Source organism: Pteropus alecto, unplaced genomic scaffold (genome assembly GCF_000325575.1).
Source record: "Pteropus alecto unplaced genomic scaffold, ASM32557v1 scaffold152, whole genome shotgun sequence".
In the NCBI taxonomy this organism is placed as follows: Eukaryota; Metazoa; Chordata; class Mammalia; order Chiroptera; family Pteropodidae; genus Pteropus; species Pteropus alecto.
The window spans coordinates 1636451-1654051 of NW_006432227.1; the positions used below are offsets into that span (position 1 = coordinate 1636451).

At 35.3% G+C, this 17601-nt stretch overlaps 1 protein-coding gene across 4 annotated transcripts in view; it reads left to right on the top strand.

Annotated features, from left to right (window-relative positions):
- Window positions 1-17601, top strand: part of DROSHA (drosha ribonuclease III) — a 107433-nt gene that overhangs the window by 42979 nt on the left and 46853 nt on the right. For 3 of the 4 annotated variants that reach the window (XM_006907113.3, XM_006907114.3, XM_015585733.2), the window contains 4 exons: window positions 5813-5982; window positions 10346-10470; window positions 12115-12214; window positions 13591-13698. In XM_006907113.3, coding sequence (XP_006907175.1) covers window positions 5813-5982; window positions 10346-10470; window positions 12115-12214; window positions 13591-13698 — 503 coding nt within the window. The remainder of the gene's footprint in view (window positions 1-5812; window positions 5983-10345; window positions 10471-12114; window positions 12215-13590; window positions 13699-17601) is intronic. The other variant, XM_015585734.2, reaches the window with a different exon arrangement.

Below are 17601 nucleotides of genomic sequence, written 5' to 3' on the forward strand. Positions count from 1 at the left end.
TTTTTTCTTTACGGTTAGAGCTTTTTGTATATTGTTTATGAAATCTTTGCCTACCCTAATGTCATCAAGATACTCACCTATATTTTCTATAAATTTAATTCATACTCTGTCTCAAATTTGTTTTTATAATTGGTATTAGATATATGGCTCAAGATTTATTATTTTCAATATGGATATCCAATTGACCCAGTGCCATTTTTTTAAAAAATAATTTTTTGTTTTTCAAGTACAGTTCACATACAATATTATATTAGTTTTAAGTATACAACACAGTGATTAGACATTTTGTATAACTTACCAAGTGATTGACTCCATAAGTCTAGTACTTATCTGACATCATATATAGTTATTACAGTATCATTGACTATATTCCTTATGCCATACTTTACATCCCCGTGACTGTTTTGTAACTACTAATTTGTACTTCTTACTCCCTTTCCATTTTTTTACACCCACTGCCCCAACTCCCCTCTCATCTGGCACCTATCAAAATGTTCTCTGTATCTATGAGTTCATTTCTGTTTTGTTTATTTTGTTTTTTAGATTACACATGTAAGTGAACTCATAAGGCATTTGTCTTTCTCTCTCTGAATTATTCCACTATGATACCCTCTAGTTTGATCTATGTTGTTGCAGGTGGCAAGATTTCATTTTTTTTTTTTTTATGACTGAGTGATATTCTCTTGTATATATATGTACCTCCTCTTCTTTATCCATTCATCCAGTGATTGGACACCCAGGTTGCCTCCATATCTTGGCTATTGTAATTAATGCTGCAATGAACATATAGATTCACATGTCCCTTCAAGGTAGTGTTTTAGGTTTGTTTGAAATACTCATAAGTAGAATTACTGGGTCCCTCTTTGTCTCTTGTTATAGCATTTGTTTGGAAGTCTGTTTTGTCTGGTATAAGTATTGCCACCCTAGACTTTTTTTTTTTTTTTTTTTCATTCCATTTTCATGAAATATCTTTTTCCAGACTCCTACCCCCAGTCTGTGTATGTCTTTTAATCTGAAGTGAGTCTTTCGTATGTAGCATATGTAAGGGTCTTGTTTTCTTATCTCAGTCACCTATGTTTTGATTGGCACATTCAGTCCATTCACATTCAGAGCAACTGTTGATAGATATGTAGCTATTGTCATTTTTATTATTAATATTTTTGATCTTTTTTTCTTCTTCTTAAGGAAGCCCCTCTAACTAACATTTCTTGACATACTGGTTTGATGAACTCCTTTAGCTTTTTCTTGTCTAGGAAGCTCTTTATCTGTCCTTCAATTATAAATGAGAGCTTTGCTGGGTAGAGTAATCTTGGATGTAGGTCCTTGCTTTTCATCACTTTGACTATTTTGTGTCAATCTCTTCTGCCCTGGAAAGTTTGTTGAGAAATCAGCTGACAGTTCTATGAGAGTTCCCTTGTAGGCAACTAACTGCTTTTCTCTTACTGCTTTTAAGATTCTCTCTTTGTCTTTAACCTTTAATGATGATGTGTCTTGGCGTGGGCCTCTTTGGGTTCATATTATTTGGGTCAGTTTACTAGAGGTCAACAAATCATAGAACAACCAGTTTATTGGGATTTTAAGAAGTTTTTAAATTTTGGTTTCTTTTCTTTCCCTGCCTCTACCTTTAGTAGTCTAACAGTTGAAATGAACTCTTCTAGAGCCAGTTTAAGGTTTTATTCTAAAAGTAGCTGGGGCTGGGGCTGGGGCTGTGCAGGGCTTAACTCAAGACAGGAGGGCTACATTTATGGGAAAGCCTATTCATTGCTTATATCATTGTAGTGAAGCTGTGGAAATCCTGAATCAGTTTTGCAAATCAATTATTTAGCAGATGATTGTTGGAAATTGCCCCATTCTGGAGAAGGAGTTTTCAGGTATGGCTGTCAGAGGCCCAAAGGTTGGGAGAGTATCTCAAAATTTCCAGGGAGGCAAGTGTAGTTTGAGAAAAACATTAATTGATATAGCATCTTAATATAACTTTATATTTGGAAAGTTTAGAAAATACCTGTTGTTAATACAAAATTTCAAAAGTTAAGATTATAAAAAGGCATCTTAGTAGGAATATACAGAAGATAGAGTAATGAGGTTAGACAGTTAATCTCAGTGTAGGCAAAGAGGAAGGCGTGTGTGTTTACTTAAAAACAGTATTAGATTGTTGAGAAATACTCATGTAACTAGCCATATTCTTAACACAAATTCCCTAACAAATTTCCCTCCCCCACAAAAAAACTATATAAATAAGCAATATAAACTGAGAGAATTGGGTCTCTAAGAAACAGTTTATAAAGTCTGTCAGTTCATTAATGACTGTGCACATTCACTCCCTGAAACACAAACTTCATTCCTTCCCGAATAATGAGCTTTTGTCACAGTTCCAGTCCCAGTGCTGGCACGATTCCTGCTAAGCTTAGCTTACCCGCTCTAATTTCTCATTTATATCATGTCCTATTTATCTCAGCCAACGAGGTAAAAATTACTTGCTAGCCCTCGGTGACATAATTCCATAAATCCCTAACATAAACATGTAGCAAAGCAGACAAACCAAAAGATCCGATTCATTAACATTAGTCAGTTCATGGCAGTATGCGAGCAAGTGGCCATGTTATTTATCTGCTTCAGAAAGTCAATCCACAAATATTTATGAGTGTCTTTTTGCTGTACTGGGTAGGAGGGATACAGCCCTTAGCCCACAGGCTCTGGCAGGACTCTCTAGTCTTTTTCTTATATTTCCACAGGGATCGTACCCCATTATTGATACTGGAGCAGTGCCTCAGCTCCCCTCCTTGATGAACCTTTCACCTCAGGTTATCTGCCCTAGGTTTCTACTTTTTCACAGTGGTAAATATCTATCTTTTCAGGTTTTAGTTGCTATTTTAAATATTTAGCAGAATGTCAACATGAATTTACACTTTCTCCTTTAGCATTATCAACTTTGCACATGATGTGTGTACACTTTAAAACAATTATTTCTAGTTTCTATGCTGCTATAAAACTCCTTTCTCATTGTCAGCTTTGCACCCAGACAAAGTAGAAGCATTCTTTAAAAGCATTAGGTGGCCTTAATTATCTTGCAGGTATTCTCCTAAATTGGGCAGTGCCCTTGATTTGTAGGCTTAAATATTTCCCTTTCCCAGTAGCTCTTTTGGTTTTTTAGTCGTCTTGCTTTAAATTCAGTGCTCCTAGTCCATTTCACTTTTATTTGAAGTGCCATGAAGTCAGCTGTCTGTAACTGCTTGTGGTGAGGTTCTAGTGCAATTTGGTACACTTGGAGTTGCATATATTGGCTCCTTCCACCATGCACCATCCTCTCCAGATAAAATCTCAATCTCTTTTGGCTAATCCTTATAGCTAAACAACACACTTCTTCTCATGGTATTCTAGACTCCTGATGTTTCCTTATAGGCCCACAGTATTATATAGTAATCATACCAAATAGAGAGCTTATGAGCCAAATACTATTCCTAGTTCTTCTCAGGGCTCTCTAGGTGTCCTGTATCCCTGCTATTGCAAATGTACACACATGCAGTGTAAGTCAGCCTGTTCTGGCTTTAGTGTTATCTTGTCCATCTGCTCATCCTCAGGGCCCCTAGAAGCAAAGATTACCATGGGCTCAGACTGACAGTTAGACATTAGGACAAATAGGTATTATGGATTTGCTGGGCTCCTCAGCAAAGAGGGGAATGTCATTGAAGAAGACATGTTACATGCAGGTGTGTTGAAAATGTCTTTTGAAACAGAATTCTGAGAAATATGTCCTTAACCATGGAAGTTTGTTAATCAAAGGTGACTCCTGGGTCTAAGGCAGATGTTTTATAATGAGGCATAAAAATTTGTACTGCTGTGAAAAATAATCTGAATCAGTAGATAGAACATGTCCTCATGTGAGTTGATCATATTTTGTATTTTAGTCACTTCTTGGACAATTACTTTTTTTTAGATAGGCTCAACGTCTTTGGTTAGGAGAACTCTGCTTTCAGAATGTTATCGACAAAGATTCTTTTAGAAACTGTGTTTAAGCATTAGCCTACATGCTTCTTGAAGGCTTAGAGCTTGTTTTGTTTGCTTGTTTGTTTTTCCCATGATTGTGCCTGGCACATAATGGTGAAAAACATACTCCCATCTGATAATAAAATCCAGAGTTCTTACTGTGCTCCATAAAGCTTTGTTGGAAGATCTCACTTTCCTGCTGCCTCCCTCACATTCTCATTTCACTTCATCCACCCTAGCCTCTTTGCAGTTCCTGGAACAACATATCAGTCCCGTTCCACCTCAGGACTTTTTCTGTTTCTCTACCCAAGACAGTTTTCTACCAGTTTGCTACGTGGTAGGCTGCTCTGCTTCTTTCAGGTCCTTGCTCACATGGCACCTCTTCAAAAATACCTTTCTTGACCACCCTTTTAAATATAGCTGCAGTCTCTTGTCCAATGTGATTCTTCATAGCACTCACCTGGACCTGATCTATTATATAGTTGTTACTCTTTTTCTCCACTGGAGTATAGAGGGGCTTCAGCTATTTAGATCACCTCTATGTTTCCTGGGTCTAGAAGAGCGCCTGTTATATAAATAGGAGCTCAGTAAATATTTGTTGAATGAATGAGCAATTATTTAGATTAACAAATGAATGCATGCCTACATATATATTACTCTATAGCAGCAATGCTGTCTTGTTTTAAAAAAACAACCCAAATCAAAAAAAAATCTTGGTATTTATTCTCTTTCTGAGATGTGTAGGCCTGCCCAAGTTCTTAGCCCATAGCAATTTGTGTTAAAATCTTTTATCCTTTTCCATTTTCTGGTATGCCAAATTCCTTGGGAGTCATTACATTCTCCAGCACAAATAGGACACTCTCATTTGTGCCCACCATCCCTACATCTTGGTCCTCTTATTTTTCCATGAAGTGTTTGGCCTTATACTGCTGTTTCTAGCATATCTCATGATCTGGGGTGGGTAGTCATTGTCCTGTAAACCTTCAGGGCACTTGTCTTTCTTTTGGGTGGGCCCAGGCAAAGAAAAGGGGTACAAGTTGTTAGACATATTGGTCAAGAAGCTAAGCCCAAAGAGAAGGCAGAAGTCTGTGGACCCAAAATTAATGCCCACATTAAATGAGCATCATCAAGTACCAGTTTAATTGGCTTTTTCCAAGCTACTTTAATTATGTCCTTTGTTGTTTTTATCCTCTGTACTTGGTAATATATGTTTCTGTAAGCCTCAGAATACTTGGTGTTTTTCCACGGACTAACTCCGTAATGATCTGCATGATATCAGTATGGGCTCTTTAGTTCTATTCACCACGGCAGGTGCAGCACATTAGCACCAAAAAATTAGACTATAACACAATAGCTTATTGAAAACATCCGTAAATATCTCAGAAGCTTAGAATTTCCTGAAGACAATAACATCACTTCTAAAGAGCTTTCATCTGTTACCCTAGAAAGAATGATAAAATATTGAAGACTTACCATGGTTCTGTGAGTTGTAGACTGTGGTTCTTTATACTAGATGTTTTTAAATTTATTTAGGTAGACATGTTTTTTTTTTTTTTTTTACATTCATACCTCACAAGTGGAACCTTTTATCATTTATAATATTGCTTTTGCCATTTTAGTAAATGAGATGGTTATTGAGCACTGTTCATCAATGAAATAAATGGTATCATAGATTATTTGGCACCTGGTTAAGCAATGAAAATTCTAAATTACCTTTTTATATAAATGCTCTTTTTTTCCCTATTGTCTTGTTTTTCCTCATTTGGCTGGTGATTGACTGTTAATTGAGTAACCTTACATTTCTCCTCTCTCTCCTCTCTCACCCAAGATGGTGGAAAGGAAGTGCTGTCTATGCACCAGATCCTCCTTTATCTATTACGGTGTAGCAAAGCCCTGGTTCCCGAAGAGGAGATCGCCAATATGCTTCAGTGGGAAGAGCTCGAGTGGCAGAAATATGCAGAAGAATGCAAAGGCATGATCGTCACCAACCCCGGAACGGTATGTCCTGCTGCGTATACATTCAAAGATTGAACCACTTCCTCTCTGGGTCTGAATGTTTCACAGAAACGATAACATTTTCAGTTTCATGTACTCATTGCTTCTTGTCCTTGAGTAATTTTTAAATATTTAGTAAATAATAAAAATATTATAATGTAGACATATTTAGTAGTAAGTTCATCTTGTTAGTAAATTTATTCTGCCCATCATGGAGAATTTTGAAATTTTTAGATACGTTTAGACCTGATTTTTTTCCTAAGTATGAAAGTGATATATCTTCATTATAGAAAATTAGAAAAATAGAAAAACAGTAAAAAAGATCCATAATTCCATTCCCTAGAGATGATAGTATTTACTTTTCTAGTCTCTTTAGAATAGATATATTTCATATCGTTTTGAAACAATATTGGCATCATACTATTAAATATTACATTAAGTATAAACTATTCAGACCTTTCCCTTCTCCTCCTCCAGAAACAGTCACCACAAGATTATCATTTGTCCGTAGTTTTAAATTTCTTTAGGAGAGTAATAAAAAAAGGCCCTTAAGTTATATAATTGACCTTTATTATTGGGTAGCTAGGTTGCTTCCAGAATTTTGCTGTTAACAAATAATGCAGTATTCAGTTTGTATATGTGTGTATAAACATACATGTACACACATATTCACATGTATAGGTATGTATCTTTGAATATGTGTCCATTTAGTTCATTAGGAAGAAGCTCTGTAAGTGGAATTAGTCGTCTGAAGGTATTCACATTTTAAGGCTTTTGATACAGATTGCAAATGCCATCCAGAAGGGTTTTGAAATTTGCACTGACTAGGAGAATATGAGAGTGCCCATTTCTTCATATTGGTTATACTATTTTAGTAAAAAAAAAACAAAAACAAAAAAACTTTGAACTTTGTCTATTTGATAGGGAAAAAATATTACTTAGTTCAGTTTTGTATTTATTTTGGTTTCTACCAAAAAATCAATATTTTAAGCATTTATTGGCCTTTCATGTTTTCTTTTGATAATGGCCTATTAATATTCTTTGTCTAATTTTCTTTTGTGGTATTTGTCTTTTTTTATTGATCTTTTCGTTTATTGATCCTTTGCCATAATTATTACAAATATTTCCTATTTATTTTCTTATTTTTTTGTTTTAAAATTAGCTTCTAATATTAATTGTTGAAGTGCAAATATAAAAATTAAAAGCAGAAGATTAAAAGATAACTTTCTTCTATAAAGATAATGCTGTTTCATATATTAATTAAAATTATTTTTTCTCTAAAATATGTTATTGTTTCATAAAATAGTTATATATTGACATCTTATCAAGGTAATTTTTCCAGAAATGGAGAATTAAAATATTTCCATGTAAAAAAAAACCAGGATAATCTATTTAAACAAAGCTGTTGTTTTTAAAAAGGCTGCTAAATTGTTTAATAGCCTCGGTTCATAAAAATAAAAACTCTAGGTCAACTTTTTGTAGCATGACAATAACATCTGCACAAACAAAATGTTTCTATGCGCAAATCAAGCATTCCAGCTAATGCCGATTATTTTAAACAAAACTCAAAAATGAAAATGTTTAATAAAAATGTAAGACTTAAACATAAGACTTATTTAAAACTAAAAATTCATACAGTTTTTACTGTTATATTGTTAAAGTAACTTTAAAAGAAATAGATTAAGTCATAACACTATGAGAGTATGACTACTAATTTTTTTTTTAAACCATTACATAAATTTACATTTTTTTCTGTCAGTTTTATAGCTGGGTCAGAAGATGGGTGGGGGCGTGATGGTGGTAGCAGACATACCTTTTCATCTTGGTGGGTCCACTGGAAGCACCCATGATATACAGTGGACACTTTGGGAACACTTTCACCCTAGAGCTTTCTTCTATGACATGGTTAAAATTTCCTGAAATCCTGCAATCATTTGGAGAGCTTTTGAAAATATAAGAATGCTGTGATTGACCCCACCCTATCTATTCCAGGTAATGGGGCCCAAGGATCTGTAGTTATAAAAAAAATTTGTAGGTGCTTCTGATTCACTCTTGTTGCTTGTTTTTGAGCCGATGGCATAGAGAACATTTACTCCATTACCGTGATCATTATTCAGCTAATTTGTTCAGGGATTACAGTGTGAGCTAGGTGCTAGCGAAGTATATGGATTGTATATGAAGCTTGTCTAGGTGCAGACTCACAGCAGCATATCCATATGAAAGGAATCTGTGATGAATCCTTAAATCAATGAACAAGTCAGTTAAAAAAGCCAACCAAGAAAGCCTGTAGCTTTAGGTGACATCACTCAGCCAGGCTGCCAGGGCTGCTTCATAAACACTACAGTGAGGTCTTTAAGGAATTGAGAAATTGTATAAATGATTGTCATGATTAAATGTACATAATTGGCATGGTATACGGCCAGATTTGAAGATAATGAGGAAACCAAATTAGGATGAAAGGTTTATACTGGAAAGTAATCAGAAATAAATTAAGAATGGTAAATTTGGGTGTCAGGCTTAGGGACATGATGAAGTTAATTCTTTTTTAATATTTATCTAAAAATATGTTTAAATGAGGAAAATATTCTGAAAACCTAGTATCATGAAAACATCCTTTCATTATATCCTTTTGAGAATAGGGCAGAGTAGACATGGCACCACAGTTCATCCTCTATAGTACTTGTTTTGAAAGATTGCCCAATGTTAAGAATATTGGGGAATTTATTAAATTTTCCAGCCATTGTGGTCACATTAAGTACTTTATTGCTGCAGAACTTAAAAGAATTAATCTCCCTCTCTTGGCATTTTGCTTCTGGCAGGGAATACTTTGATTATTAGCTAGAATGTTTTTTATTCTTCTACAAAGATGGTATGATAGATATTGTAGGGTGTGGCCAAATTTTAGAACTTATTTCATTCTCCTCCTCCATCCCTGTAAATTTAGAGATACTATAGATATTTAAAATCACTATTTCCTCTGTTGATACCATAGCATGGTGTTTAAAATCATGGAAACATGAATAATTCAATAGCATTTTTCAGTTGTACAATTCCTATTCTAAAAATGAGCCCTGCTGCTTTGATGCACAAAATATTGGACCTAAATAACATGTTGCTACTGTTGTTAAGCATTTAAATTATTTTATATTAGGTTACCTGTGACCAAAATCTTCTCTAGTTATTAACTCGAAGAGCAGAGGTCATCATTTTAAGATAACTAGTGAAATTTTGTTAAATGACATTTAAATATTCGTTAAAAATGTAAATGTCAGTTGTTTTTAAGATAACACGAATGAATTTACACAAATCTATCCACTTTGTCACCTACTTGGATTTGTTGGATCGCTGACTGGGCTATAATTGTGGGCAGGGTAACCAGATTGTTCTAGTTGCTGTGGGCTTTCCTGGTTTTAGTGTTGAAACCCCTCTGTTCTGGACAAACCAGGCCACCGACCAGACTCTAGTTGTTGGGCTTTGCTGTGCGACAGAATGAAGCTTATAGGCCTCTGTGTGGATCAATTCTATAGCCTTTGGCTGTAAAGCAGCTGAGTCAAAGACCCCACAATCTCCTGGTAAGAATTTAGTTTCTAATTAGGGACTTCCCTAAGAGTTGAGTATGAGCAAGGAGGTTGCTAAAACATACTCTCCATGATTTTACCATCTTTTCACAAACTTAAGCTTTCAGGATGAAAGGTATTTTACAAATGGTTCCTCATATTTTAGGAACCTAAGAAGGAACTAGCTGTTGACTTCTTCCTTTATTAGATTTGAGGAAAAATTTATGAGGCTCTCTATTTAAATTAAAAAATGGCATACATGGACATCATAAGAGAAGCTTAACCATTTGGCCTTCGTACCACCATACCTTCTAATTTAAAAATGTAGAGTTAAAAGAATACGTTAGGTACACAGAGAACTAATGGAAAATAAATTATATGGAGGCATCTGTTTGTGCATCTTGAGTAGAAGTAAGCTATTAATTTGAAACGTGAAATTAAAGCAGAATAAGCCAACACATCTTTTCTCTGTGATGTGGAATACTTCTCCTGTGCCTTTGGAGAGGTTAAGGGAAAGTTACATCTGACTAGGTGTCCTTTTAAAAGTTTAATTTTGAAAGGTTTCTATGTGGACTGCAAAAAAGGACAAAATCATTGTTCATTATGCCAAATGGCACAGACTCATTTATAGGGATGACATTATAGTTTTTATATAGTCTAGCTGCTATGATTAAAGGGTTTTAAATGACATTTTCCCTTTGGTGGGGGAGGCTTTCCTAGAAAATCCGATTAATTTCTTCCCTACTTAGGTTAAAGTCAATACTTAAAGTCTTCTTATGGGAATAAATGGCTTTGATTTTTCTCTGTAGAAACCAAGCTCTGTCCGCATTGATCAACTGGATCGTGAACAGTTCAACCCCGATGTGATTACTTTTCCAATTATCGTCCACTTTGGGATACGCCCTGCACAGTTGAGTTATGCAGGAGACCCACAGTAAGATATTTCTCAGTGTTTGTCTTAGCCAATTTCATCTTCTACTAACAGCTGAATTAGCAGAGGACTACCCTTTAGTGGATGTTTTCTTTTTTAAAACTTAAGACCTGAAATGAGTCATGTTTCCAAATTTAGGTTACCAAATGAAACAAGTTTTGGTAGCTCCTGAAGAATTATTTTCTCTACATATTTGATTGCAGGAAGTTATTATTTAATAGATTATCCTTGGCAGTCTTGGTCACCAAGAGTCCTAAATGCTTTTAACCTTTAAGGAGCTTTTTCTTTATTTGTCGTTTTAATGCTTATTGTTACTATTTTTATTTTTTCAGTGCCCTCTAGAAGGAAGTAGCACCTTGTTGATTCCTAGCACTGCTGAATTATGCAGAGTGCTATTTTGGGGGGCATCTTAATAAGAGCTCAAGATCCCATGCAAAGTCAAGGGCTCTATTTGAGAGGAGAAGCCGTGACTTCCGACCCTTAGGATTGATGTTACTTTCCACATTTGGGTTTTTCTAACTGGCATGTTAGTGTTTTTCTGGGAGAAGATGAGGATGTGTGGGAATGGCAGTAGTACCGTTGTGTTCCTCAGGAGGGTTTGAGTTTGCTACCTCGTTAAACAGTTTCCTGACTTAATTTTTTTTTTAAGGATTCATAATGGGAGAAAAGGGCATGGGAGAGTTTCAATTCGTAAATACATTATTGGCTAATATATTAGAAGAGGCTAAAGGGTTTTGTTCTTTTTTTCCCCCTTTGAATAAAAGTATGAAGCAATGAACCAGGCACTGTGTAAGTACTTCTTTCTTTCCTCCATTCTCTGAAAAAAATGTTATCAAAAAGGAGAGACCCCACTAAGGCCAAGAAGGGAGTAATTTCAATGACAGAAGCAATTTCGAGATGACAGAAAATCCTTTGACAGTCCCCTCTGGTCAGAAAAATGTTAGTAGAATGTGATTAGGCTCTCGTGGACTCAGGTGGCAGGAGTGTGAATTGATAAAGTGCTCTATATCCTCTTCATTCCCAGGACGCTTTAACAGTATCCTTTAGACTGATCTAGGTTATCACACATTTGGCTACAATTGTGCTGATTTTTGTCATGGTATATACAAATTGGTGACACCATTTGTCTTTTTCCCTCCCCAGTGGAAAAAATGGATACAGCTATGTAGCTTGGATATTGGCACAAACGGGGTTCTCTTTTATAATCCTCTCCAACTTTTACTTTCTGTATAGGCAGTTCAGAGACTGACAGTATCCTTATTAAGTAAGGAGTCTTTCAACAAACATCAGAAAGACATGTTTCAATAAAACGTGTCACTTTCAAAGAGGTAACAGTGAGAAATGGTATATGTTTCTACTGATTTTGTGTGTCTCCTTTGGAATTCTTTGCAGAGTCATCCATGTAGTGACACCTTCTTTTCAACCCAAATAAGCAATAATCAACTTAATAACTAGGCTCCAGATGACTCTTGGTCATCCTGACCTTCAACTCCCCAAATTATATTTTTTCTTAGAACGAAGGTTTGCTGCCATTAAGGAAATTCAAAAGAATGCAATTTATGATTGAACAGGCCTATTAAAACAACTGGCTTTATTGTACTTCACATTTGCCTTCTCTTTGTCTAATCTGTCTGTCCTTTTCCTTAGGTACCAGAAACTGTGGAAGAGTTATGTGAAACTTCGCCACCTCCTAGCAAATAGTCCCAAAGTTAAACAAACTGACAAACAGAAGCTGGCACAGAGGGAGGTAGGTATTGAACTTTGTTCTTCTGTGCTTAATGATGATGCACTTTGAGTTTATTTCAAGATTGTTGCATGGTGCTAGAGTAAGATGGAAAGATGCTTTTAAAAATTTATACTTCGCTCCCCTCCTTACTTTAGTATACTGATAGATTTTTTTCATCTTATTAGTATCTAAGGGATCATTTTTCTTCCTAAAAAGGCTAGTTTCTTAATGGCTTGTTGCCATTGGGAATGAATAGATCCTTTATAGAAATTAAAGTTTGAAACTTGCAGGATCAGCGCTGCACATAATGCAACTTTGGGTCTTACTCAAATTTCTTGGTCTTTAGGTTGTAAAAGATCATTTTCTATATGTCTTCCAGTTTAGTAGGGTAAATTTATTTTGTAAGGTTTTATATTCTGAATTTCATATTTCTTTACTAATGGGTAGTATTATTCCTATATTCCAGATTTATTTATGTTTTAGTTATAATTTTAAGAGTAAATGGATTTAGTATCAAAACAGAATTTGTGTCAATGAGATTTTATTCTGCTGTGGCAGTGTAAGAGCAAGACTTTGAAGCTGGGAAAAATGTTTGAATTCTGGCTTTGTCATCTACTGTGACTTAAGCCACTCAGCTTCATTATAAAGGAAGGAAGCGGGGCTGAGAGAGGCTGACTGAAATGGCCCTCCATTGGTACACCCATGGAGAAAGGTGGTGGTTGTGTGGACTTCTGTAATACTCCATCAACTTTCTTCCAATGATATTTGACCTGTAGTAGGAACTTAATCAATAGTGGAGGTGGTGGTAGTGGTTCCTTTGTTATTATAAATTCTTATGAGATTTTAATTGAATAAGTATACAAATATAAAATTATTTTTATGATTAATTATTTGAAGGGCAGTAAAATGTAAGAGTTAGTTCCTGAGTATATCTTATAGAACTTTTGGATTATTATCTTTTTTTTTTATAAAAAAATGTACCCTCGCTGTAGGGGCTTTTATAAGAGGTTGGTAAATTTGAAAGCAACTTTTAGAATTATGTGGGTTGCCGCTTAATTAACTGATTGTCTTTCTTAGATATGAATGCTTAACATAAGGCTCGATATAATTTTTACATGCCGATTTCAAAACCCAAACACTACATTTTAACTTTTTTTTAATCAGTGAAAGGGCATTTTTTGTTTGTATTTTCCAGAATGGTAGATTTGGTTTAGATTTTTTTCTTATCTAGTTACCCAGAGCTTCAAATAAATTATTGTAATTTGGCATGAAGAGGTTTGAATACCTGAATGTAAGGGTGATATTGAATGAATCTAGCTTATTTTCTAATGCTTAATGTTTGGCTGAATATTGCTTTACAACAGTCAGGTTCCTCATCATAATGAGTTCTTTTCTAGGAAGCACTCCAAAAAATACGACAGAAGAATACAATGAGGCGAGAAGTAACAGTGGAGCTAAGTAGCCAAGGATTCTGGAAAACTGGCATCCGTTCAGATGTCTGTCAGGTAATGATACTTCTGAGAACACAATTATACCCATATCTCTCTTCCTTTAAAAGGCATCTGGCACTGCAGTTTTCTTAAATTTGAGAAGTTTCTATGGAATATATTACCTCATAGCTAAATGGGACACTAACCATAAATCGTTTGTATCATTTGGGTTTTGTTTTCGTCGTCTGTTTTGGTATTGTCTCGTTTAATTCTGTGTGCGTGCACATGCACGTGCACAGTGATAGGGTTGGGGGCACTTAGTAATGGTAAATTTTGTCTCTGCACGTTGAGCAAAGGCAATTCTGTTTTTCAAATGCACCCGCCTGTTGGCAGCATATGTGTCGGTGCTTTTCGAAAGAGATACTCCAGCAGCTCTGCAGGCGGACTTCTGAAGGCCATGCGTACAAACTTTACAGACCCATGACTCAAACTTATATTGCAGAGAATTGAAGGCATTAATGAACAGAATCAGTATGCATTTCATATTTGAGCCAAATGATCGTATTTTTTCCTTGGGCAAACTCAGTAGAGGAACATTTCAAAAATATATATATATATGTAAAACTGACTCACTAATAAGTATTCTTGTTTTCCCTGTGGGCGGAATTTATACCAGATTAGAGATCTCCAAACCCCAGCATATTCTTTGACTCTTTACTTGATTTTTATGTTATGATTGATATTGGTTGTGCTCCATGGGAATTACAGTAAAGGAAAATGAGTACACAGGCTGGGGTCAGGTAATGCAATTTGCTGTGCTCAGCCTTTTGGAAGAATACTTCGAGGCTTCCACTTATCTGTTTTGATGGTAGTGCATATTGTAATAAGTTCCAGCACTCTTAGGTATTCATTTTATCATAATGAGTTTTTTTAAATCAATGTTGGCATTTAATTATTATATTGAACAGTGGGATTTAATCCTGTAATTAAAGGTATTACTGTGCAATTCATTTACCATGGGATGTCCGAAGCTAAATAGTTTTGTGTTAAGATAAACTGCTATTGATGCAGTATTGCTAAATAGTTTGAGAATAATCATCTACAGTGGTAGCCAGCTACATCCAGGTCCTCAATTATTTTGCCAGTTGACTTTTTTTTTTTTTTACTGTAAGCACTTTCAGAAGTGAATGTTGTACTTCCATTGATTATTTCTTAGGGACACTTGAAGCCATATCACTGTTTTTTTTGTTCGCTAGTGTTTCTCCAAAACCAGCATAATATCATGTAAGAACGATGAGCAGAATGTTAAACAATCTGCTCAAAATCTGGTCATCTCAGTGATAAGTCAAAGTTGATTGTTTAAGAGATCTTAGAATTGTGGAGCATTGAGAAATGGAAGGGATCTTGGAGATCTTCTAGTTTAGTGGTTTTTAAACCTGAGTTTTTGGTTAACTCTGAAGTTTTTTCTTTTAACAAAACCCTTTAGAGCCCTAATTAGTAAAAAGATAAGAAATAATTATCTTATTGGTGGGTAATGGGTGTGGAGGGAATATTTATTGTACTTGATTTTTTTCCCACCCCAGGTAGCAGTCCCTACGGCAGTTTTGTTCTACAGAACATAGTTGTTGTCGTTTTTTTTTAAAGCATTGAGCCCATTTTTCTTTCCTCTTGGTAAAACAGATAGGAATGCTGAATGATCTGTTTCACTGCAGTTTTGTGTTGTTGAGCTTCAGCTGTGTCACAGATGTCTTAACTCTGACTTCTCAGCTAGATGAGAAGCAGCTTGAAGATTAGATTATCTTCTCTGTACATATATTATGTTTTACATTTTGTTTTGAGGTTGGTAGGCAAAAACACTCAATCAGTTTCTTTGATTAAACAGTCAGAGAAAATGGATCCTGATGAAAACTCCTGCAAAGGTGAATACTTCGTGGTCTGATAATAGTTCTTCCCTCTCTAGGATGCCCATTCTTCCAAAGACAGCTGCTATATGTTTAAGAAGCCATGCTTACAAATTCTCCGGTCGTCCTAATGGAAGTCTTTTATTAAGATTTCAGTAAAATTGCTCTCCCATATAAATGACTTGATAAAGAATGTAAATTGCTGAATATGAGTTCATATACTGAATACAGGAATTGCTTTATGGTTTGTAAAAAAAAAAAAAAAAAAAAAGCGCCTGCATGTAAATGAATGAAAGTGTGAGCCAGCCAGCTACCTGAGAAGTTAATAGAAGTGGAAAAGAAAGAAATCAGACCACACTGGCAACTCAGGTTGGTGAGAGAGGGGAACAGAGGGTGTAGACTATTAAAAAACAAAACCATGAAGTCCATGTACTTTGGTGAAATAGGTCCTTATACACCAGAATCAAATCATCCTGGAGGCATTTTGTAGCTCTTAACCTTAGAAGAACAGATAAAGTATCTGTTTATCTATCTTGACATTTTAAATATTACTTCACAATCAATGAATATTCTTGGAGTTGTGAAAGTAAACTGTTGCCTGCACTGAGCTTAAAACATCAACATATAGAAATGTTACCTTTGGAGAATTTGGAGGTGTTACTCATCAACTCATTCATTACACAGGAGCAACCTAGTTCAAATTTAAATGTAAAAACCTAATATAAAGTAAGAATGACTTAAGGGAGAATGACCAGGTTAAATGAACTTAATTGACTTTTGGCTCAAAATGAATATTTTTGCAATGTATATTTTTATATTATTTATAGTCTTTCTTGTTCCAGAATGGCTTTAAGGTAGTAATTCTTAAATATAGAAGTAGTTAAACAACATGACTGTGTGAGTTGTAGACTCCACAGTGAAAATTACAAAATCCATTACTATTGTCCGTGCCGATTACTTGAACCTCTGATGCTTCTTCTCACTTAGCTTTCTGTTAGACTCTCCTCTTGTACTTCCCCAGTGAATTGGATTCTGCAGAGCCCTCTCCAATTTTGGTCACATTTTCAGGGAATACAGGTTGTTAATTTTGAGGTTCTCCCATTCTCAGGGCCATCAGAAACCGTGCTGCATTCCTCCACAGATGATAAGACCACATAGGTCTTTGTCTGCACTTCCGCATTCTTGGGGATACCTTGTTCTCTAGTTTTTATGTATATATTGTTCATGGGTCTGTTTTGCTATTCTAGTTACTCTGTTTTTGTGGGAAAATTTGGATAGATTTAAAACTAGACACTGTCATTTCCTCACAATGTTCCAAAGGAACTTTTAACAATCAAAGCAGAAAAAAGATGCTCAGTGACTGTGCGCATTTCAACATTGCAAGGATGGGTAATTCAAAAAACTGAGCTAGAGATTATAACAGTCCCATAGATAATGCTGAGACTTGATTGTCTGGGATACAAGATGGTTGTGGGTCATATATACCTTTTCTGGTACTCGCAAGAAAGAGACTTATTTGGAAAGAGAAACTGGCTCTATTTGGAGCAAGTTTAGAGGAAGTAATGAAGAGACTCAAAGATATTTGTCATGGGTAAATATGAAAGGAAATAAGACTTAAGGTAATAAGGGAAAGTGTGGGGACCATGCCATTTAATATTTGGTTTTCGTTTTTTGTCTCTGGATATAGAATGAGGTTCAAAGGGGTAAGAAGACAGATTTGGGCTTGATGTTACAATAATTTTCTAATAATCACAGTACTCTAAAGAGGATGTTATTTTCTTGACAGGTAATGATGCATCATCTCTCACTGGAGGTATTAAAAAAAAAACCATTCACCAGTTCAAGTTCATACTTTAGAAAGACAGTTGCAGCACATAGTCTTCATGACTTATACACTTTGAGTTTTAACATTAACACCCTTGAGCTCCCTGCAATTTAAATGCCTGGAAAACTATATTATACTTTGGCCACACACTTTGTTTTCATATTACTGTGTTTTTTAATATAGCACTTATAAAAACAAAGTGGGCAAAATTCCAGTAATTCAGATCATAATGGCATATCTCTGGGAAGCCCT